The 24,042-nt window shown below is 37.3% G+C and overlaps 1 protein-coding gene across 1 annotated transcript; it reads left to right on the top strand.

The window, feature by feature from the left end:
- Positions 1-239: 239 nt before the first annotated feature.
- On the top strand, positions 240-24,042 carry NAPG (NSF attachment protein gamma). Its single transcript, XM_019712604.3, has 12 exons — positions 240-417; positions 7,729-7,796; positions 10,065-10,149; positions 10,882-10,899; positions 11,539-11,569; positions 15,432-15,541; positions 15,657-15,723; positions 16,019-16,089; positions 17,835-17,913; positions 19,802-19,881; positions 20,457-20,586; positions 21,691-24,042. The coding sequence occupies exons 1-12, from the start codon at positions 362-364 to the stop codon at positions 21,832-21,834; spliced, it is 939 nt and encodes a 312-aa protein (XP_019568163.1). The 5' UTR covers positions 240-361; the 3' UTR covers positions 21,835-24,042.

The raw sequence follows: 24,042 nt of genomic DNA, 5'->3' as shown, positions 1-24,042 counted from the left end.
GTGCGGGTTTGGCGTTGTTTTTAGGTCTGTTGTACTCCCTCTTGTTTTTCCGGTGCTTAGAACAGTGCTTGACACATATTAGGTGTTGAAGAAATATTTGTTGAATGAACGTATGTAACCCACCGCGCCTGCGTGAGGAGCCCACGTTTCTGACGAGCCCGGGAGCTCTGCGCCTGCGCGGCGTCTGCCTGCGCGGCCCCCTCGCCGCCTCCCGTCCCTGCTTTGCATATTAGGTTTGAGCCCTGCTGGCTCCTGTAGCCGCTCCGCTGTTTCGCTGTCGCGCTGTGCGGACTTGCTCCTTGGCGTTCCCACGTCTCCTCGCCGGGCTATCTTCTTCCACGTCAGGGGCCGGACCGTGGAGATGGCGGCTCAGAAGATAAATGAAGGGCTGGAGCACGTCGCCAAAGCTGAGAAATAGTGAGATACTCTAACATGGGCCTCTGTACAGGTGCTGGGGCCATGCCTCTCCGTGGCCGGTCTTAACACCAGGGGGTTGGAGGGACGGCGCGGGGACGCGAGGGTGGGTAGCGGCCTTCTGCGGCCGGCTCACTGCGCCTGCGGAAGCGTAGTTGGTCCGCCCCGCCCGAAGCCCTCGGTGCTTCTTGTGGGGGTGTCGATGGGCATTAGGCTCCGCTGCTTTCGCTGTACACAGGGTTTCACAGCCTTGGCATGTTGGACTGTATGATTCCCTGTAATGGGGGCCGCCTCCCATTGTAGCACGTTTGGCAGGATCCCTAGTCTCAACCTATTGGATGCCAGTAGCACCTCTCTGTTCCCCCCCTGTTTGTGACAACCAGAACTGTCCCTGGGGGACAACATCGGCCTGTGAAGAGCCGCTGCTCTAAAAGACTACCTTGTGTTGGGGAGTGGTTTATAAATTTAACCGGAAAATTACTGGGTGACCCCTTGTCATGTCCCATTATACTGTTAATGAGGGCAAGAACTGCGCTGTCTTAGTACTTTCGTGTATGTTCGGCCAGCTTCTGGTACGGTGTGTAGCAGCCACCGAACAAAATTTGCGGAACTGAATTCTGCCTCATCAAGCCTTTTGAAACTCCTGTTCTCGGTTGCATTACTCCAGTGAATTTTTTATCTGGCGGTTAGAGATAATGAAAAGTCCATATTGTGCTCCGTGTTAGATGCTTCAAATACCTAATCTGACATCTCAGCAATTTACCAAATAGAGATTCTCATTTTACAGAAGAGGAAATGAGACTTGGAGAAGTCTCATAATGACTTACCCAAGGCTGCCCAGTGGAAAGGTGACAGAGCCAGATTTCGAACAGTGGAAAAACTCCAGCTCTTTCTGCTATACCACATTACGTATTTCCAGGCAGTGTGGATGGTACTGGGGCTCTTTTGGTGCAGGTGCCACAAGGGTCTTTCTGTTGAGAGAAAACACAAACATTATTAGGATAGGGTGTAGAGTAAGGACCATACTAAAGTAGTGTTAACTGTGCTTTAGTAACACAGAGGGAGAAATTTTTTTCTGCCTGGGGAAACTTAGGAAGACTTCACAGAGGTGATTTCTGAGCAGGGCCTGAAAAATAAATTTTTAGACTAGGGAAAATCCAATGAGAGAGTCTATGCACAGGATGTAGTAATGAGCACAGGCTTGAAAGTTAATATATTATGTAATAGAGTAGTTGCAGTGCCAGGGCATGAACTATCCTGTTTCCCTGAAAATAAGACCTAGCCGGGCAATCAGCTCTAATGCGTCTTTTGGAGCAAAAACTAATATAAGACCCAGTATTATATTACATTATGTTATATTATGTTTATTATATTATATTGTACTATTATATAAGACCCGGTCTTATAGTAAAATAAGACCGGGTCTTATATTAGTTTTTGCTCCAAAAGATGCATTAGAGCTGATTGTCCGGCTAGGTCTTATTTTCAGGGAAACACAGTAGATAGAGAGGAGAAGACTTGGGGCCAGACTGTGAAGGGGCTGCCCCTATGATGGCCCTGAACCTTAGCTTTCCTAGGGCTTGAATAAGCATGGGACCTGGTTATATTTATTTTTTGACAAAAGAAATGTGGTGGCAATGTCCGAATGGACTGGGGGGAAAGGAGAGTGAGAACTTTGGCATATTCAGTAAGAAAACATGTACAGATAGAAAGTTCTTGCCTTCTATCTGTACACCAGCTACTGGGGTTACTGAGGTAAAAAGTGGTTTCTTCCTCAAGAGCTTAGAATTCACAGGAGAGCACACAAGTGAACTGACGAGTAAAAATACGGTATTAAATGCTAGAACAGAAGTATACAGTGGTTTCAATGGAGATACAATGTAAGGAAAAGTTGCTATCCCAAGGGTGGGGGAATGAAAGAGGAGGGCAGAGCATGAAAGGTGACTTGTGAAAGGTGACTTCCCCATTACAGGTTAGCAGGCTGTCATGATGAGGGCCCGAATTAAAGCAACAGTACAAGGGGCAGGATTGGGTGACATGAATTGACAGGCTTTAATGACTTGACTGGGTGTTGAGGGAAAGGCTTGACCCATAGGTGGAGTGTAGGACAGACCTTCAGTCAAAACGGACCAGAGATGAATGAACATGATGGGTGGGTAGGGCTGGGACAGGGAGGTGTGGATTTAGGCTTGAATGTGTTATGTTGAAGTGCCTGTAGACAGTTACTCAGTAGGTAAATGGGCAGGAAAAATTGGCTTGGAGTTTTGGAGAGAAGATTTGATATTTCCCTGTCTTCAAATGATAATGTGATTCAATATTGTCAGGTAGTTTTGTAATTATTATTTTTGACTTTCATTATTATTTTATATTAGTTTTAGGTCTACAGCACAGTGGTTAAGCATTTTTATAATCTATGATGTGATCCCCCTGATAAGTCCAGTACCCATCTGATATCATACATAGTCTTTACAACATTATTGATTATGTTCCCCTTACTGTATTTCACATCCTTGAGACTATTTTGTGATTGCCAATTTGTACTTTCTAATCCCTTCACCTTCTCCCGCAGCCTCCAAACTCCTCCCATCTAGCAACCATCAGTTTTTTTCTCTGTATCTATGAGTCTATTTCTGTTTTCTTTGCTCGTTTATTCTGTTCTTTAGATTTCACATAAAAATGAGAACATATGGTATTTGTCTTTCTCAGTCTGACTTATTTCACCTAGCATAGTATCCTTTATGTCCATCCATGTTGTTGCAAATGGTAGCATTTCATTCTTTTTTCATAGCAGAGCAATACTCCATTGTATAAATGTACCACATTTATTTATCCAATTGTCTGCTGATGGGCGTTTCTGTTTCCATATCTTGGCTATTGTGAACAGCGCTGCAGTAAACATAGGGGTGCATATATTTTTTGAATTAGTGTTTTGGATTTCTTTGGACAAATACCCAGAAGTATAATTGCTGGGTCCTCCCAGCAATAAGGTAGATCCTCCATACTGTTTTTCCATAGTGGCTGCAACAATTCAAAATCCTACCAACAGTGCCGGTGGGTTCCCTTTTCTCCACATCCTCACAAGCACTCGTTGTTTGTTGATTTATTGATGGCAGCCAGTGAGGTGGTACCATTGTGGTTCCTATTTGCATTTCTCTGATGATTAGTGGCATTAAGCATCTTTTCATTTGTCTGTTGGCCATGTGTATGTCCTCTTTGGAGAAATGTCTCTTCTTGTTCTCTGCCCGTTTTTTAATTGGATTGTTTGTTTTTTTGGTGTTGAGTTGTATGAGTTTTTAAATAAATTTTGGATGTTAACCTCTTATCAGATGTATCATTGAAAAATATCTTCCCCCATTCAGTAGGGTGTCTTTTTATTTTGTTGATAGTTTCCTTTGCTGTGAAGAAACTTTTTAGTTTTATGTAGTCCCATTTGTTTTATTTTTTTCTTTTGTTTCCCTTGCTGGAGGAGATATATAAGTAAAATATTACTAAGAGTAATGTCTGAGAGTTTACTTTCTATATTTTCTTCTAGAAGTTTTATGGTTTCAGGTCTTACATTTAAGTCTTTAATCCATTTTGAGTTTATTCTTGTATATGGCATAAGAAGGTGGTTCAGTTTCATTTTTTTGCATGTATCTGTCCAGCTTTTGCAGCACCATTTATTAAATAGACAGTCTTTACCCCACTATATATTCTTGCTTCCTTTGTTATAGATCAATGACCGTACAGGCATGGGTTTAGTTCTGGGCTCTCTATTCTGTTCCATTGATCTATGTGTCTGTTTTAAGGCCAGTACCATGCTGTTTTGATTACTTTAGCCTTGTAATATGATTTGGTATCAGGTGACATGATACCTCCATCTTTGTTCGTATTTCTCAGGATTGCCATGGCTATTTGGTGTCTTTTATTGTCCCATATAAATTTTAGCATTATTTGTTTTAGTGCTGTAAAAAATGCCATTGGTATTTCAATAGGTATTGCATTGAATCTACATATTGCTTTGGGTAGTATGGCCATGTTAACTGTATTCTTCCTATCCATGAGCATGGCATATGTAAATTCTAATCGTTTTTTGGTAGAATCTTTGGGGTTCTCTATATATAGTATCATGTCATCTGCAAATAATGGCAATTTTACTTTTTCCTAACCAGTTTGTATGCCTTTTGTTTCTTTTTCTTGTCTGATTGCTGTGGCTAGAACTTCCACTACTGTGTTGAATTACAGTGGTGAAACTGGGCATCCTTGTCTTGTTCCTGATATTAAGGGGAATGCTTTTAGCTTTTCCCTATTGACTATGATGTTAGTTGTGGGTTTGTCATATATGGCCTCTATCATCTTGAGATATATTCCCTCTGTTCCCACTTTGCTGAGAGTTTTTGTCATAAATGGATGCTGGATTTTGTCAAATGCTTTTTCTGCATCTATTGATATGATCATATGATTTTTATTTTTCATTTTATTAATGTGGTGTATCACATTAGCTGATTTGCAGATACTGAACCAACCTTGCATACCAGGGATGAATCCCACTTGATCATGATCTTTTCAATCTATTGCTGAATTTGGTTTGCTAATATTTTGTTGAAGATTTTTATATCTATGTTCATTAGGGATATTGGCCTATAATTTTCTTTTTTGGTAGTATCTCTGGGTTTTGGGATCAGGGGAATGGTATGGTGGCCTCGTAAAATGAGCTTGGGAGCCTTCTTTCCTTCTGGATTTTTTGGAATAGTTTGCAGAGACTGTGCGTTAATTCTTTTTTGAATGTTTGGTAAAATTCACCAGTGAAGCCTTCTGGTCCAGAACTGTTGTTTCTTTGGAGCTTGTTGATTACTGATTCAATTTCGTTGGTAATAATTGGTCTGCTCAGACTTTCTGTTTCTTCTTGATTCAGCCTTGGAAGATTGTATGCTTCTAGGAATTTATCCATTTCTCCCAGAGTGTCTAATTTGTTGGCATATAGTGGCTCATAGTATTTTCTTAAATTATTTTGTATTTCTATGGTGTCTGTTGTCACTTCTTTCATTTCTGATTTTATTTATTTGGGTCCTTTCTGTTTTTTTCTTGGTGAATCTGGTTAAAGGTTTGTCAATTTTGTTTATCTTTTCAAAAAAATCAGCTCTTGGTTTCATTAATCTTTTGTGTTGTTGTTTTTTTGGTCCCTATTTTGTTTATTTCCACTTTAATCTTTATTATTTCCTTCCTTGTACTCACTTTGGGCTATTTTCCTGTTCTTTTCCTGGTTGCCTTAGGTGTAAAGATAGACTGTTGATTTGATGTTTTTCCTCTTTCTTTAGGTAGGCATTCATTGCTATGAATTTCCCTCTTAGGATTGCTTTCAGTGTGTCCCATAGATTTTGGGTCGTGTTTTCATTTTCTCAAGTTATCTTTTGATTTCTTCCTTGATCTTATTGTTGACCCATTCATTATGTCGTAGTATGTTGCTTAGTCTCCACATTTGTGTGTTTTTCAGTATTTTTCTTATAATTGATTTCTAGTTTCACACCACTGTGGTCAGAGAAGATGCTTGATACGATTCCAGTGTTCTTAAATTTATTGAGATTTGTTTTGTGGCCTAACATGTGGTCTATCTTGGAAAATGTTCCATGTGCACTTGGAAATGTATATGCTGCTGCTTTGGGGTGAAATGCTCTAAAAATATCAATTAAATTCATCTGGCTTGGTGTGTCATTTAAGGCCGCTGTTTCCTTGTTGATTTTCTATCTGGAGGATCTGTCCATTTGTGCCAGTGGGGTGTTAAAGGAAGTTTTGTAATTATAATTAATCTCCTTAAGCAGGTGGTGGTTTTGTCGTTTTTTGGTCCTATGGAAATTGATCAGATTGTTGGCCTCAACAGGATTTCCTTACTGACTCTTTTGACAAAAGTAGTCAAAAGCACTAACAATAGGCATTAAACTAACGAGAGTGCCTTCTCTCTTCCTAATTAGGGGTGCTTAGTTGACTGTGGATGATTCACTATATTTTAAACTCTTTATCTCTTTCCATGTGTATCCTATCAGACAATTGAATGATTATCTCTTGTTTTTGATGAGATTTTTTAAATTATGTTAATGTACAGAATATAGTGAGTGATTTAGGGTAGGAGTGGAGGATTAAATTTTTGCTTTATTTCATACTTCCTCCATTTTGTGGATTATAGTGGATAGGCTTCAATTTAAGGATTTTTGTTGGTAAACTTGAAAAACTATAACAAATTTGAATCTTATACCCATATACACTCAAACACAAATCTTAAATAAATGTAATTGGCAAAAAAATATTCCTTAAAAGTTAGGGTCTCTGATGAATTCACACAGCTGCCACAAAATGAAGGTGTACTACTTCTGAGGGCCCTTGGGGACTCCCCATCTCTCAGTTGAGGTTCCCCCCTGATGTCTGGGAAGCTGACAATGTTGTATGTTAGTCGGCTTTCACTAATTGAAATTAAAGTTTTCAGATGGTGTTTATTTAGCAATTCTTATGCATACCCAAGCTTGATAGTCACTGAGTTAGTTTAAACTGGAAATACGAAATTATTTTAAAATAAAAAAATAAGATATTGCAGAAAGGGCAAGTAAGGTAAAGACTCAAGATCGATTGTCATTTGGTTTGGCAGCTGAGAAGCCAGGAGTGATCCTGGAAAGCGGCTCCTCTTGCTCTCATAACATCCCTGTCTTTCTGGTTATCTGTCCTGTTCACTGGTGGCTAATTCACAGCACTTTTTTGTAGCTCCTTCTGTTGTTCCTGTCTTTGTTGGTTTTCTATAGTCTTTCTGCCCTCTCTCTAAGGTCTCACCAGGGGATCTTAACTGGGCTCTTGGTATGCCATACGCTGGTGACTCCTCAGTTATTATTTCTAGCCTCTCCTGAGCTTCAGTCTCACAAATCCAACTGTTTACTTGACACAGTGCTTCATAGGGCTTCAAGCTTCAGAGCTTGTCACACCCTGAGTTTTTGCTGCCACCCTAGAATTTCTGGTTCAGTAGTTCTGGGGTGGTGCTCAACAATTTACACTTCTAGCACATTTCCATGTGATGCTGAGCTGGGGATCATGCACTAAGAATCTCTGCTGTACTTCTATGTTATACAGGCATTTCAAAAGGAGGAAAAACCATGTCTATGGCAGTGGGAGGGAAAATGGTGAGTTTGTATTTAATTGTAAGTAAGGTTAGATGAAGGTAAGCAAGATGAGGACTTGGTACATTATGGCTCCTTGCCCCTTTTTTTAAATGACCCGTAAAGTCTTTATAAACAGACTTCTGACTTAGGAATGTGGTTGGTAATGTCTGTGAAATGTGTCTTCCTTTCATTTTAGCCTGAAAACTGGTTTTTTAAAGTGGAAGCCAGATTATGACAGTGCCGCTTCTGAATATGGAAAAGCAGGTATGTGACTGCAACTCTCCCATGTGTAATCTTAAAGTAGGCTGATAACTTTGTCTCACCGTAATGCCGACTCTTAATGCTTCCGATACGAATTCTAATAGTTAAGAAACAACGTTGAACAATTTGCCCAAACCCTTGCATTTTTTCCACTTGTTCTTTTCTGATGTTTTAAGTAAGGTCTGAGTCAGAGATCTGGCTACCTCTGCAGAGATGGGCAGTACTCAGCTGCAGGTTTTTATAATAGCATAGTTTATATATTCTTGAACTCCAGTCAGTTGTACGCTATTTCCAGGAATTTTGCCATATCCCTCTATTATACTTAGTATTATTGACTAAAGGGTTTTTTGGTTAACTTTTTGTTTTGCCTTATTCTAAGCAGATCTGAAATCATACGTTTGTTTGGCACATAATTTTTTACGAGCCTTACTTTGCAATACACTGATAACGTTCATGAAGTCTTCAGCAGCATAAATATTTGAATAAATTTATCTGTATATAAGTTAAAAAACTTATCTGAAATATGCAACAGACAGGGACTAAAAATTTAGCATTTTAAATTATAGAATAGCTTTCAGCTTACCTAGGATTATTTTGGATGTAAAGCGTAATACAATTCACAGTACCCTGAACATAGTTTATAATTGTGTTACAGTGATAGCCCTGATCATGTTTGTTATCCCAGCATAGACATCAAGTAGGTAATATGCTTTCGGCAAACTTTAGTTTTAGTACATCACCAAAAAAAGAAAAAAAAAAAAGAAATTGGGTAAGTTGAAACTAGTCAGCATAATAAAGGTTTTACTTTCTAGATAATAAAAGAAATGACAACAAATGAGTCTTTAGCACTTTTATTTAAATCCTCAGTAAATTCTCTATGGTATTTATACAAAGGTGCCAAAAAAAATGTATACACATTTTAAGAAAGGAAAAAGCTATTAAAATTGTAATACTCAATATATACCGATAAAAATGATGAATACAAGTCACATTTGACTTCTGCAATTACAAGAGGTGCTCAAAGTGGTTACCATCAACATCCAGGCACTTTTGATTATGGCAAACTACTGCTTGAGCAACGTTGACCAAAGTGTTCACTTGTGTACATTTTTTTGGCACCCCAGTATATCATATTTAAAAAGAAGATAATATTTTTATATCGTATTTAAAAGGAAAATTGTTAAAAGTTCAAACTTTATATGGATTTTATGGACACTTTGTACAAGAATGCTTTTGTAACTGGAGGGCACAATTTGCAAATTTCCCTGAGGGAAATTTGACACAGATTTGTTGTATATGCATCTGAGACCATGAGCTGCTTTCAAAAATAAATAATTTCAGGTCAGATGTTCTCATTAAAGCATCCTTTGTTTATTTTCTTTAAGGGGTTATACAAAATACATTTAATCAGAAGAATAAATGTGGAAATCCAGAGAGGGAAATAGTTCCAGTAGTTTATTTTCAGTATTTTATTGAAGAGAATTTTAAGAGTGTGTTTTTAACAAATAACTTTTTGTTAAAGCAATATCCTTTTTATTTATTTGTAAGCAGCCTTTGGTAAATTTGCCAAAATATCTAATATCATATATTAGGGCCAGTTCTAATTGTTTTGCTCTGATGATGACACTTTACAACAGTGAGCAATGTATTTTAACTCTTTGGACACTGAACTGTCTTTTTCACAGAGACCTAAACAGTACAAAAGCTTTATTTTAAAAAATGCATTAATTTTTTAGACATTTATTTAAAGATTGTGCCAAAAAAGAAGGCTTATTATGAAAAATATTTAATATATTTATTGGTTTTTATTTCTAAATAATTTAAAAGATGGAATAAGCTATAACTAAAGCACTGTTTTTATTAAATAAAAAAACTAGTGAAGTAAAATACTATCTTTTGTGACAGTACCTCTTATTTGGGAATATTAGTTTGAGTGATGAGATCTTAGTTTCTCAAAGCTTAGATGTTGATGCTTGAAAGACTCTGGTTTTTAGTGGAAGTAGCACTGATTTGTAGCTTATAGTCTTCAATTTAAAAAAGTAGCCAAAGTTTTGAAAATACTTCCAAGTTATTGATAATTAAAAAAGTGATAATAGAATTGCTTTAGAAAAAAGTAGTATTTTATAGTTTTTTGAAACTTCCTAAGTATTTGATTAAAATAAGTATATTTTCTAATACTTCACACATAATACATGTTTTGGTAATGATTCATTTGAAGTTTTTTTAAATGATTGACATAGAAAGTCTTGTTTTGTTATTGTTCTGTTTCAGCTGTTGCTTTTAAAAATGCCAGACAGTTTGAGCAAGCAAAAGATGCCTGCCTGAGAGAAGCTATTGCCCATGAAAATAACAGGGCGTATCTTTTTCAGCCTTTAAAAAGGACTTAGCAATTCAATGATTTTGACAGAAACTCATGATTTTCTTTTGTTATAAATTTGCTAAATACGGAGTTTATGGTATTAAATTAGAAAAATTCTGCATACTTAAACTCTGAAGGAGCCTTTATAGAGACTTCTGATTATAAGGTCCATACTGCTTTGTGGAGCTACATTTGAGAGTTTATTTCTGTTGTTTCTGAATTTGTTTGGTGATGGTTTTACTTGGGATGGAGTGAAGGAAATCTGGAGACAGTCACTGAGGAATGAAGATTAGCACAGGTATGGGAGATGTATAAACTGCTATATAAATATTTTAAAAATATAGTCTTCCTCAGGTATCTGAAATAAGATTTATGGGTAGTTTAAAACAATAGATTTTTCCTGAGGTATTTTAAAACTTACACTGAAAAATGTTTATTTTGTGTCTCACTTGCTAATTATGGTTATAATAACCTTGCATTTTAGTAAAACTCTTCAGATTATTGTATAATGGAAATAGTTTAAAATCTGTGCGTTGTTCTTGTGAATTATGTATTTTTAAGAGACATCAGCAGGCATTAAATTATTTCTTCTTTATCTGTTTGTATGATTTGCCTTTTGGATCACAACTGGGGCAGTGATTTAGTTATCTTTGTCTTTTAAATAGTAAATCTTTAGAAGTGCTTGATTTGCTTTTTTTCCTTAATTTTGACTTTGTTACATCCGTTCAGTCTTTTTCATGCTGCCAAGTAAGTAAATATTCTCCTAAGTTTCCATGTGTTTGCAGATTATAATGTTTTAAATGTTGCTGTTTTTTCATAGGTCGGTAAATTTTTCCTAAATTATAAATTTGTAGATAGTGAATTCTTTTCTATTGATTTAAATAAAAGTCATTTCCATTTGTTTCAGTCTTCACCTGAACCTTAAAAACTAAACTCTCTCCTAAAATATACAGTGTTTAAATTAAATTCATCCTAATATTTTTATGAAATATTTATGAAAAAACAAGTTAGAATCTTTTTTCTTTCTTTCTTGATAGTTAATAGTGTCTATGGAGAAAAGTGGGAAGCTTTCTCTTGCTTTTGTGGAGACTACTTATTTGTTTTCAAAATGTGGACTTAGGTTTGTAATCTAGAAAGTCATTTAACCTTTCTGAGTCAAACTTTATTTTGCATCTGCAAAATAAAATGCCTTCAACTGAGACATCTGCTGTTTCTAAGCCATTATTGCCTCTGAAAAGAAAAAGAAAAAAATATGTTGTGGGCTAATATAAACCTAAAGTAATATGTAGTGCCTCAGTGAAATTACTTTTCTTATCTGTAGTAGGAAGTTTCTCCTCCCCCTTGTTTCTTTAAGATCTCATCCAAGAAATTATATTCTCTTTGCAGAGCTTATGAGCAAGCTGGCATGATGTTGAAGGTCAGTAATGTGTCATAATTGTTCTATAGGTAAAATGAGTTAACTGTAAAGTGCAGAAGTAAATTTATGTAGAAGATGGAAAGTGTTCTTCCTGTAAAACGAGAGATGTTAAGATTTCTTGTCCAAAGCAATGCTAATTGGACTCATAGGGCACACTGTGTGTGTCATAAGATAGGGAGTGTTAAAAGTGAAATTTAGAGAGTATGTATTGGAGGGAACCGGGGACATCAAGGTTCTAAGCTTTGTAACCAGGAGAGAGTGAATTGCTAAACAAAGAGCTATGTGGGAGGTTTCCCTAGTTTTGAGAACTTCAGTACTTCTTAATGTAGTGAAAATTTACAAGTATATCTTTTTTACTACCCATGGATTATAGAAAGGAGAGGTTTTGCTTGTTTTATATAAATATCAGTTAGCATTGAGGAGAACCATAGACTTAATCTGTTGCTACTTAACTCTGATTCTTTTGGAATGGAATATTTTGGCTAATGTTCCTATGCCGCTTTTCCTACTTCTGCTTCTTAAAAACAGGTTGAGAATTAATATTCTGTAATGGTGAGACAGAACATATTACTTTATGACACTGAATCTCAAAGTATGCCAGTGGCAAGTGAAATAGAATATTTTCCTTTCCATTTTTATGTTCTCTAGCACGGTTCTCTAATATGTTTTGAATTATTATACAGCTTTGTTTTATGAACTTACTCTTGTTTTTTTTTAATTCCTACAACTTTTATAATCTTAACTTACTGATTTTTTAAGTGAATACATGCTCATTATGGAATACTTAGAAACAGTGAAACATTTAAAGAATGTTAGTAATAGCTGTTAAGATGTTTAGTTTCTTCTAGTTATTGTTCTATTACATACATTTTCATAGGTATGCAGGAAACTGAGATAATGCTCTACACAGCATTTTATATCTTACTGTTTATATTTAACCTTTTCATGAAGATTTTCTAATGTCATTTAAAAAATACTTTCATAATATATTATCAATGATTTTAAGAGTTTCATAGCCTTTGGTCCAGGAATTTCAATTCTGTGAATCTATCATAAAGAAATAGAGAGATAGCAAAGATTTATGTATAAGGATGTTTATTGCTACATTGTTTAAGAAAAAACAGCAATTATCTAAATTTTTAATAAAATTTTTAATAATAAATGATAAGAAATAACCTTATGATGCTTCCTTATGATAACCTGTTATATAACCATTGTAATAAAGCTTTTCTGGCTGAAACATGCAATCAAATTGATACTTGGTGATACAAGTCAGGTTATTGGCCTCAGTTCCTTAGCAAATAAAATTACTCCCATAGCCAAAGGAGCCAGGTGTCTGCCCTGACCTCATGTCTAGGTTTCCCGAGACTGGGAAGCACCAGGGGGCCTCCTGTCGTCTCAGTGTACTTTTTGCCTATTATTGGTATACACTGTCTTAGTACAGCAATGCTAGAGCACTGATAATATATCATCCTCTGCCTCAGCTTATATTTTAGCGCAGTGCTGAGGCTTTAGTTTTCATCAAAAGTTATTATGCAGAAATCATTTCCGTTCCTCTAATATCTGTTTAATTTGAGGATTTGAAAGGCACTGCTTTGAATGAAGGAAAAATAAACCTAATGGATAGGGGAAAAGACAAAAGAAAATACCTTCTGGCACGCTCTTGTGTTTAAATTAAATGCCTTTGGACAGTCCTGGGCATCATTAGGAGCCCGGAGCTACATGGGCCACAGTTAGTTCTGTGGGCTAAAATTTCCGTCATTTGTCATACAAACCTTCATATCCATCTCCCAACGAGGCTTAGGAAGTGACAGTTTGTAAATGGAGGCACAAGAGAAGACACACGGATTTGTTGAATCAACTTCTGGTTTTGTCATTTTACAACTGTTATGATTTTATGTCCTGTTTGCTCCACAGAAGTGATAGGTGACTCAGGTACACAAGCCACTGGAAGTAGGCATTCTAAAATTTTCTTCTCATGGTTTTGCCATGCATGGTTAAGAGTATAAAATAGTGTAACTTTTCATTAGGCAACCCACCATTTTAGGGAGAGGTGCCAGTGTTGTGGTTGGGCCTCTGTTATTCATAGTCATGTTTGATTTGATGCAAAAGCAGTACGACATACTTAACATTTTTTTAGTCTTTTTTTTTTTTTTTTTTTTTTAAATTTTATTGGGGAATATTGGGAAACGTGTTTCTCCAGGGTCCATCAGCTCCAATTCAAGTCATTTTCCTTCAGTCTAGTTATGGAGGGCACAGCTCAGCTCCAAGTCCAGTGGCTGTTTTCAGTCTTAGTTGCAGAGGGCACAGCCCACCATCTCATGCGGGAATTGAACCGGCAACCTTGTTGCTACGTGCTCCCACTTCAACCAACTGAGCCATCGGGCCGCCTCTATACTTACTGTTTTTGACACATGACTTAGATGGTACTTATTTCATATTTCCTTATCAGGCAGCTATTGCTCAGTATGTCTTATCTATGAGAGTAAGACTCATGGAAGATAGTACCATTTGTTATATCCTTATATTCTTTTTATCCCCTCCTATGTTTTGCATATTGTAGATGCTCAGTATGTTTATTTAATTAATGGATAAGTGAGTTGGGGGAAGAAATACTCTGTAAAAGCCAAAGGGACCCTTAGGATTAAAGTGGGTGAAATAGATTTTGTTAGACTGAACCTCCCCTTCCTACCAAATATCCTTCAACATGTACCATAGACACTTGATTCTTTCCTTGATCTTTGGTTTCTATAACAAAAAAAAAAGATTTTTTTCACCGAGGTTTGAGGATATATTAACTAATATTCTACTTGAGTTTGATAGCAACTTCGTGTAATATCTTTCAGTCTGTTTTATTGTTATTTAGCTCCATAGCTAAATAATTTTAAATGTATATATATATTTTGAAGTCAGTGTGACTGAGACCAGCAAGATTTATGGCCTAAAAAATGTATCAACTTAGTGAGGGACCGAATAGGCAGATTTGAAAACAACTGGCGATGTCAGTGTGGAGCCTCCTTTAAGATACAACATGTCAACCCTAAATAAATCGTGCCTGTATACTTTATATCTAGCTCTTAAGTGAATTTTTAAACAGTTTGATTTAGAGATCTTAGATATGAGGTCCACAAGATGCTGAGACTTGTGGTTTAATGGTAAGATACAGAGTTATTCTGTTGATGGCACTCAGCATGCACGGAAAAGGGTTGCAAGCTCAGATGAACTCAGGGGAGTGACACACGAGGCAGGCCTGGGTGTGTAGGGCAGTAGAGCGAAATGCAGCTGCTTCCAGGAGGTGGTACCTGGGCAGCTGTTGCTCAGTCCTGGCGCATTATTGCCACGTGGGAATGCAAGCCTGCTGATACCATAGCTTTTGATAAATACATATTTTAAAATAGAAAGTTAAAAACAACTTTTATGAAAGTATCTGATTTAAAAATACTAGATGGTTCAAGTAAGATGCACTTAGAAATGAGATGCAGCCCTTGGGCTACCAGTTTGCAACCTTTGGCATAGGTCTTGTGTGTAGTAGGGACTCAGTAAGTGTTCAAAGAATTGTGAATGCTTAGAAAACAGTAAAGAGCAAATGTTTTGGTTTCTACTGTTTGTATAGTTTCCCTGAAACTGAAGTGATGATAAACTGTGTGTAGAAATTAACTGATACATTTTTGGTTTGGCTAAATGAAGCTTGATGGGGAGAGTAACCATATGAAGACATTTCATTTTAAGTATATTTATTGTATGACATTTTGAGTCATTTACTTTCATGAATCAGGGATAAAATAATTGAATTGCAGATTGTTAACTCTGTATTTCTTAAGCTGACTCATGTGCTGATCCATGCTATATCCTTTGCCTAAAGGAGATGCAAAAACTGCCAGAGGCTGTTCAACTGATTGAGAAAGCCAGCATGATGTATCTAGAAAACGGCACCCCTGACACAGCGGCCATGGCCTTGGAACGAGCCGGCAAGTGAGTGTGTGGGACACAGTCCCTGCACGGAAGTTGTTGTTTTCTGTTTTAATAAAGTCCTTTGAAAACAAGTTTTCTATTTCTCACATAAGTCAAAATTTCTTGTCTAATTTAGGCTTATAGAAAATGTGGATCCAGAAAAGGCTGTACAATTATATCAACAAACAGCTAATGTGTTTGAAGTAAGTTTGAATTTTAATTGTTTTCTCAAAATATACTTAGAATGTTTAGATTCATGATCCGTAGGGAAACAGAGAAATGCAGCAGCTGTGTTTTAAAACTTTTCTGTGCTCACAACTGAACTCTGTTTTTTTCTGTTAGACGGTAATGACTTGGACTAGGCAGCTTTGGTGTCATCCCCTCCACCCACACCTGCCCCCATATCGAGTGCCATTACTCTTTTATCAAATAATTATTGGAGGGAAAAAAAGATTCCTACATTAAAGTAGCCAACACTCTTTTCCTTGGTTCCTTCAGAATGAGGAGCGTTTACGACAAGCAGTTGAATTACTAGGAAAAACCTCCAGACTGCTAGTACGAGGGCGCAGGTAAGTTTTCCAAAATTGTGTTCAGGTATGTCTCTGTATACCTTTTGTTCATGTTTGGAACTGTTAAGTAATTTTGGGAATGGCTTGTTAATCTTTTTGGTTTAAGCCATAGCCACACCAGGCAACCCAGTAGAAAAATTGATGTCTACGAGATGGCACATTGAGTTAAATATTAAAAGATCTGTTTTTCTAAAGTGTAATCGCAAAATGTATCATGCATGATGCTTTTATTGGCTAAGAACTGACTTAGCAGCATGTGAGAGAGCAGTTTTCTTGACCTATTAACTTGGTTATATTATAATGTTTCTTTCTTAAGGAAATATCTATATAGGCGTAAGTAACAAGACGTCGTAAATGCTCACCTATGAAAATGGACAGCTTCTTGACAGCCAAATAATGTCACTAAATAGGGTATTAACTTTATCCTTTAAACATATAACCTAATGTACAAATAGCTGGACCCCAGAAACCTGGAATCCCTATTGGGTGTTTCTTTTGTTTTTTACTTCATCTCAATTTAAGCTTAGTAAACAATTTCTGTCCTGAATAAAATTCTGTTTAATAACATTTAAGATAAACACCCTTCAAGTCTGCTACCATGCCCAACTTAGCCATCGACTTTGTTTCTACAGTTTAGCAAGTTGATATTTCGAAATTCAGAATGCATTACTACAATGAGTCTTATTTTATGAGGCAGTAAGTTGCCACAGCGCAGCCCACAAAAATCCAGTGTAATTCATGATGTGCGTTAAAGCAAGCCAGTGTGTGTATTTATATGCAAATATATTAAAAGATCATAGTTAACACCTAAAAATATAGTATAACATTTTTATATTTTTAATTTGGCTCATAGCCGTACCTCTCCTTCTGTATCCTAATGGTACAGACTGTTTGCCATTTTTGGCTGTTGGGGTGAGAGAAATGGGTGAAGACTTAAAAATTCATCTAGTCACAAGTTAGATGGTAGTAAGGGAGTCGTGGAATTTGGAGTATAACACAACAAACTTAACAGGGAGATGAGGATCTGATTAGAATTTGATGGGATTAGGGCTGGGGAGGTAAGAAAAGGGTAAGGCCTTGGAGGATCAGAGGGAGAGTTTCGGTTATCCTGTTTCTTCATTCTGCCCTCTGAGTGAGATGGAGGAAAAGGAAAATATGTGAAACCAGACAGAAAGAGATGAGTGTTGAGGATCAAAGGTGGCAGGAAGGACTTTGTCTAGCCTCTGTCTGCCCGCCACTGCTGCCCTTTTGGACACCAGCTGCTGGGAGAGCTCACTAAGGCAGCAGTGGAACACGCCACAGCGAGGACGAGGGACAAGGAGGTTTTCAGTGGGGGCCAGTGCTCTCGAGGTATCCAGATGGCCTTTCAGTGGAAGGAAAGAAAGCTGGGATGATCAAAATGAGAGTTGTCTCTCTAAGACGTTTCACAAACGTCCACAAAGCAGTTTGTTGAACATGATAGATACTGATTAATGAATAATCTTTACCAGACTTAAAACTCCATTTGAAGTAACCGATCCGTAAGTTCCTTTGCTTTGTCTGTCTGTCTGATGTGTAAAAGGGCGAGTCTAGCATTTAAAAGACAAGCCATATAAGCAGAGCGCATGGAAACATGGGTTATGGAGCAGTTGCTAAAATGCCTGATAATCTTCTTCATCTCTCTAAAATCTGTACTATACATTATAAGAATGACCTCTGCTATAGACCATTTAGACCTGCCTTGATTTATATTTCTTTGTCTTTAGGTTCGATGAGGCAGCTCTTTCTATTCAGAAAGAAAAGAATATTTATAAGGAAATTGAGAATTATCCAACTTGTTTTAAGGTATGTTTTAAAAGTGCTTATTTTTGACTTTCCATTAGATAATTTTTTGTATTTGTGTAACTATATACTTATGACCAGATTCATGGATATATATGTATTGTTTAAAATAATACTTTATGGGCCTCTATTTTTGGCCAAGATGGAGTACGCCAACTGTAGTGCCCCTCTCCCGCTGATTAAAACTAAGACTTCCAGACAAAATACAAAAAGCAATTACCCTCAGACTCGGAAAAATAAATAAGAGCAGGAGGACTATGGAGGGGAGCAAGCATTTGGAGAAGCAACCAGTACAGGAGTGGGTTTCAGGGTTTTTCCATGTTTCTTCTTGTGGCATTGACTTAAGAGAAGCCCCAATCGTGGAGCTGGGCAGCAGAGGATCCAATAGCTAAAAATCTTAAAGAGCCCATCTATACCGTCTTTCTAACCAGAGGAACTGGGAAAAGAGGCCCGCATTTTCCTCTGTTTGCTCCCTTGGCTTTGCTCCACAGAAATGACTCCGGAGCTGGTCATGTAGCTCTAGTCAGTACAGCTGTGGTTGGTGGCACAGGCAGACAGAACGCCAAAAGAAACCTAGTGTCTGGCCAGAGGAAGTGGGAAGATGAGTTAAGAGAGCAAGGAGAAAACCTCAGAAAGGGGAGCTGGAATAGGGAATCCCCTGAGGGGGGTGTGTGTGTGTGTGGTTTTACTGTCCAGGTATGCATGTGCGGGCCAGACCTAGAGCAGCAGAGTATAGGCTTTGAGAGCTGCAATAAGATGAAACCACTCTCCAGGGCTCACAGCACCCTTGCAGGGCTCATGCGGGGAGTAGAACCCAAGGAGCAGAGCAGAGGGACTGAACTAAGACTAGAGCTGCTGCCCACCCACAGCAGACAGAACATGCAGTCTGAGCCTATCAGGCGATTGCCTGCTGGAAACACCCAAGTCTCCTGAGAATTATAGGAGAGTCCATGCGGCATAAGATTCACAGTGCCCACGATACAGTCCCAAATTACTCAACATGGGAAGAACCAGGAAAAATATGGCCAATTTTCAACAGAAAAGACAATTGATGCCAACCCAGAGATGACCCAGCTGCTGGCATTATCACATCAGGACTTTGAAGCAGCTATCATCACTGCTGTATGAGGCAGAGGTAAACACAGATGGATGAATGGACAAAAGGACTGATTTTTTAAAAAATGAACTAAATGAGAATATTAAAACTGAAAAAAGCAGTATCTGAAATAAAATACTGGATGGACTTAATGTGATAATGGAGATGACAAGGATTCAGTGAACTTGAGTGATAGATCAATGAAAGTTACCTGAAAAATAAAGATAAAAAGGACTGAAAAATACATTATGAAGAGTTATTTTGTCCGTAAGATCTTATCAGTCACATGTTATTAATGCTTTGGTTGCCTAATAAATAGTATCATTGTTTCTGTTACCTAAAGTTTTCATTCATTCTGCTTTTTCCTAGTATCTCTTTAAGAATTCCAAAGTATAGTTATAGAGTTGTGTCCCCCCTTTTTTTATTCCCTTTTCAAGGTTAAACCTATATAGATATTTAAAAGAAATTTTCTTTAAAATGTGTGGTCGTGTTCTAAGGCTTTGTTTCTCCAAGTGTGATCCTCAAACTGGCAGTAGCAGCAGAATCTCAGGCTTGTTGTGGGCCCACTGAATCAAAGTCTTCCTTTTAACAAGACCCTTGGGTGGTTTGTGTGCACCTTAGAGTTTGAGATGTACTGCATTTCAGGATATTTCCCCTCAGATGTCCTGTGGAAGTTACTGTAGCATTTATAAATCTCTATAAAACTAAAACTCTGAAAGTTAAATTCCAAATGTGAAGAAATTGACTTTATTAAATAGATACAAATCTGGATTATAATCACTTCTTTCGTTTTAGAAAACAATTGCTCAAGTCTTAGTTCATCTCCACAGAAATGACTACGTGGCTGCGGAAAGATGTGTCAGGGAAAGCTACAGGTAAGACTGACAGCACTGTTTTGATTTGCAGTGTTACCATTTCTGTTAAGCCATGATTACGGTTTAGACAAATATTCCTGGCCATGAAGCCGGTTTTTTTTTTTTTTTTTTTTTTTAATAAATTTCATAGTGATATGAGTGCTTGACTACCATTTTACTATTTCAGCTTTTACAGCAGGATTTTATAGGTGTTCTTTTCTGTGTTTTTCTCCTGGGGACTTCCATCAGAGTGAATGACTTCAATAATTTTGTTACATTTGCCTTCTAAGAAAAAAAGAACCAAAATAAAAAGTTCTCCGAGTATATGGTACAGGAAGGTCAGAATAAGGGGTTTTCCGGTTAGAGGGGTTTAAAATGAGCAGTCCCAATCGGGGCTGTGTAACTGTATTGACATTTTGGGCAGTGTGACTTTGTTGTCGGGTGTGTCCTGTGCATGGTAGGATATCAAGCCACATGCCAGACCTCTGCCCACTTGTAACGATTGTCTCCAGACATTGCCAAACCTTTGCTGGGGGGCAGATTCAGCCTTGGTTGAGAAGGAACAGGTAGGGATGTGTGACTCGTGCTGGCTTTAGCATCCCAGGGTTCAATGGGAGTGAAGACTGTGCCGCCCTGGAACAGCTTCTCGAAGGGTACGACCAGCAGGACCAAGACCAGGTGTCAGAGGTCTGCAACTCGCCGCTTTTCAAGTACATGGACAATGACGTAAGTGGCCTTCGCTTAGCTTTCTTCTTTCCTCTTGAACGCAAGAGGCTTCTAGTGAGATAGTTTTCTCCCGTGGACTTGTGAGGTTTTTCTCTCTCTACTTTTTACTTCAAAATACCTCTCAAAAGGAAACTTGGCATTTGCACTGAATTTGAGTATAGGTTTAAAATATTTGAATGTCAACCATGTGCGTTTACAGCCAGTTATTTATCCATTGAACTGTGTTGACCATGTGTGTATTTTTTAATTCAGCCCCATTTTTCAGCTTCCTCCATCTGTTGGCTTCTATAGGTTGCTTAGTTTATTAAGTTTCTTTTAGGCTTACTGTCCGAAAGAGGCCCATCATACAGTGGCCTTTGTAATTCATTAGACTTCTTGGAATCCCACTGTTCTGGACAAGTAGCTGTGTGATGCAGGGTATTAATTAACTAACCATAGCCTCAGTTAACTCGTCTGGAGAAATAAATGGTCCTGGTCTCGCAGGCCTGTGTGAAGAGTCGATTTAGCCGCGTTTACAGAATAGCTTCACACGATGCTGTACGTAGAAAGTGAGCCATGATAATGAGTTTCTCTTCTTTCAAATTTCCCTTTTCAGTAGATTTGTGAGCACCTGGTCATTTGATTTTGTCTTGCAACTTTAGTCTTATTATGGTGTCAGATCAGTTTAATACCTTCAATTATTTTATCACGGTGTATATAGAGAAACCAATTTTTTTCTAGAAAAATTCCTAATAGGCTTTTATAAATTTGTATATATTTTTAAAGAATTTGTCCCTAGCTTACACTCTTCATGTACTCACAGATCTTTATTTCATAGGAACTGCATGCAAGTATTACTAACTCACTATGCCCCGATTATCTCAAATTCCTAAGTGTGGTGTATAATTGACATTTTTGTTAGTTGTGTACTTCTCAAGTCATGATCATGAGCTGTCTGATGGCAGAGCAATGTAGGGTTTTTGTGATTGTTTTTCCATCTAAAGGGTATTACATTATTGGTTTTCATGAGTTAGAGAGCTGCCTTTTACAGATAGCTGTTATTGAGACATCACATGTGGAGATTCTAGTTTTCTAGTTTTTGAGAACATGCTTTGTCATTGACAGTATGCTAAGCTGGGCCTGAGTCTGGTAGTTCCAGGTGGGGGGATCAAGAAGAAAGCGGCAGCAACACCACAGGCCAAACCTGAAGGCGCCACTACCACTGCTGTGGAGGAAGACGAAGATGAGTATGCAGGAGGGCTGTGCTAGACTTCGCTGAAAGCATGGGAAGAATCCTGACAAGCCTCTCATGGACTGGGAACTTACCTAAGGGTGCCCACACTTCATTCAGGCATGGTTTTGAATGCTAATAAAGACTCATTCTTTAGTTACTATTTCCCCAAACCACCCGTTGTACCCACTATCTATGAAGCATTTTTTTCTTTCCAGAAGAGCTTTTCTAAGACAGCAGCAGGAATGAACAGGGAAAAGTACTGTCATATTTTAATACAGTTGATTTTAAAGTTTGAAAGCCAAATTCTAAATACTTTATGTTCTAAACAAAAGAGACAGTAGGCATAGATACTCTTTTCTCTTGGGGTCTTGTAATTTATTGTTAGCAAATTTTCTTTGCATTTTATTTAATAATTGCTGCTAAAATTGAAGTTTACTAGTTAAACAAAATAGTATTTTAAACATTTGTTTTGAAAATGAAATTTATCCCCTATGATATCAGATACATTTAAATTATTAAGTCTTTTCAGAGGTGAGATTGGGACAGGAAACAGTTTTGAGCCTTACAATATTATTTAGCCCAATAAAAGATACATTTAAAGTCTTATATGTAAGTTTGAAAGTAGGTAGCACGTGAAACTTATTCTGTAAATGTCTTTAGTTCTCTGTGAAATACAGGTATTTTTTCCACCTAAAAATATCCCCACATAGTTACTGTCTCCAAACCCACTTGGTTCTTGACTAAGTGGGAACTGATGTGGATATTTATATGTATTCTAACAAAGAGTTAACGTTCCATCAATCTACATACACATTTTTTTCCTCCAAAATAATTTGGTTGATTTAGAGTTGCAACAGAACAGTAACTTGACATGGGAAATGCTGTAGACCACAAAAATTTTGCTGAAATGGAAAATTGTTTTTGAAGTACTTATATTTAAAGTCCTGTGCTGCCACTATTTTGATCCTTTATAGATATTTCCTAAAAGATTGTTTTGAAGCATTCCTTTTTCACCGTATGTGGCTTAGACCCTTTTCCCAATTGGAAAGAGGCTCCAAACACCAGCACTGGGCATTCTGCAGGCAGATGCTACCCAGAGTGGTTTCCTGTTTATTTGCTCCGTCTCCTCATTCCTACCTGATGCAGGCACAGTGTGTTCAGTTTTGCCAGACTTCCTGAAAACACTAAGGTAGATTATCATAAATAGTTTTAATCACAGTTGGTTAGGTGGGAGAGCTTAGAATAACTTCCTCATTTGGCAAGTATGCTTGGGGTGGGTGGATATTAGGATAGAAATCTTTACTGAAGGTCTGATTCAAAACACTAGTAAATTTGATGTTTTGATTCCATAAGTTACTTGCATAGCTCAGCGGGTAGCTGCTAATTTTCAATAATTGTGTGAAGATTAACTTTGACCAATTTCAATAAAACTTTATTTAGGCAGTTATATTTAATGACATATTGATATTTCAAAGACTTTTCATTGCTGCTGTTCCCTTTAGATCCAGTGAGAAACTTCAGGAGTCTTATATTAATGTAATTTGAGCTGCTTATCTATTTAAACAGATTTGGTAGCACTTAAAAGATACTTTACATCATTTATTGATAGACCATATTATCCATTACAGCCTTGGAAATTTTTTTTTCACTTTTACTCTTTTCTTACATATTAAACAAAAATGAAGAATGATTCAGTGCATTCTGGGGCAGCAAGTGAGTCTTAAACAGCATAAAGGGCTTTACAGGAGTGCAGCCTCTCTCCACCTTCCCTGCCCGCATTGAAGAACTGATACGTGGCACTTGTGGGTTTCTCTTATGTCAGGGTTATTCCAGTAAAGAGCACTGGTTCCACCTTAAGCATTTAGTTTTTCCACTTACATAAATCTTTATCCTCAGAGTATAGTCAGAGTGGAAAATTTGGTGTTTACAACAGGAAAGATTGTTTTCTACAACTCATGTCATTACTTTTACCAAAGTGGAAGTCTGCATGAATATGTTCAGAATGTAATGTTCAATGTTATATTATATTGCAAGTGCAGTCAGCCTACAAAATACGTATATGTAATATATTGAATTTATTTGTACATATGCAGAGTGTGGTATTTGTGTATGGAATCTGCTTTATGCCTATTTTTTCCAGCTCTTTGATGAGTAGAATATTAAATGTGTTGTTATGGAAATGCAGATTATTGCTTCTATGAAAATAAATTATGAAATTATGAAAATAAAATCTGAAACTGTGA

Source organism: Rhinolophus sinicus, chromosome 4 (assembly GCF_057876585.1).
Source record: "Rhinolophus sinicus isolate RSI-liver-muscle chromosome 4, RSI-T2T, whole genome shotgun sequence".
In the NCBI taxonomy this organism is placed as follows: domain Eukaryota; kingdom Metazoa; phylum Chordata; class Mammalia; order Chiroptera; family Rhinolophidae; genus Rhinolophus; species Rhinolophus sinicus.
This window is presented reverse-complemented; position numbering and strand designations above follow the sequence as displayed.

Coding starts and splice junctions, on each gene's coding strand:
- NAPG (XM_019712604.3), top strand. CDS start 362: ATGGCGGCTCAGAAGATAAATGAAGGGCTGGAGCACGTCGCCAAAGCT. Junction 7,797..10,064: donor TTCTGAATATGGAAAAGCAG/GTATGTGACTGC, acceptor GTTCTGTTTCAG/CTGTTGCTTTTAAAAATGCC. Junction 19,882..20,456: donor TGTGTCAGGGAAAGCTACAG/GTAAGACTGACA, acceptor TGCTGGCTTTAG/CATCCCAGGGTTCAATGGGA.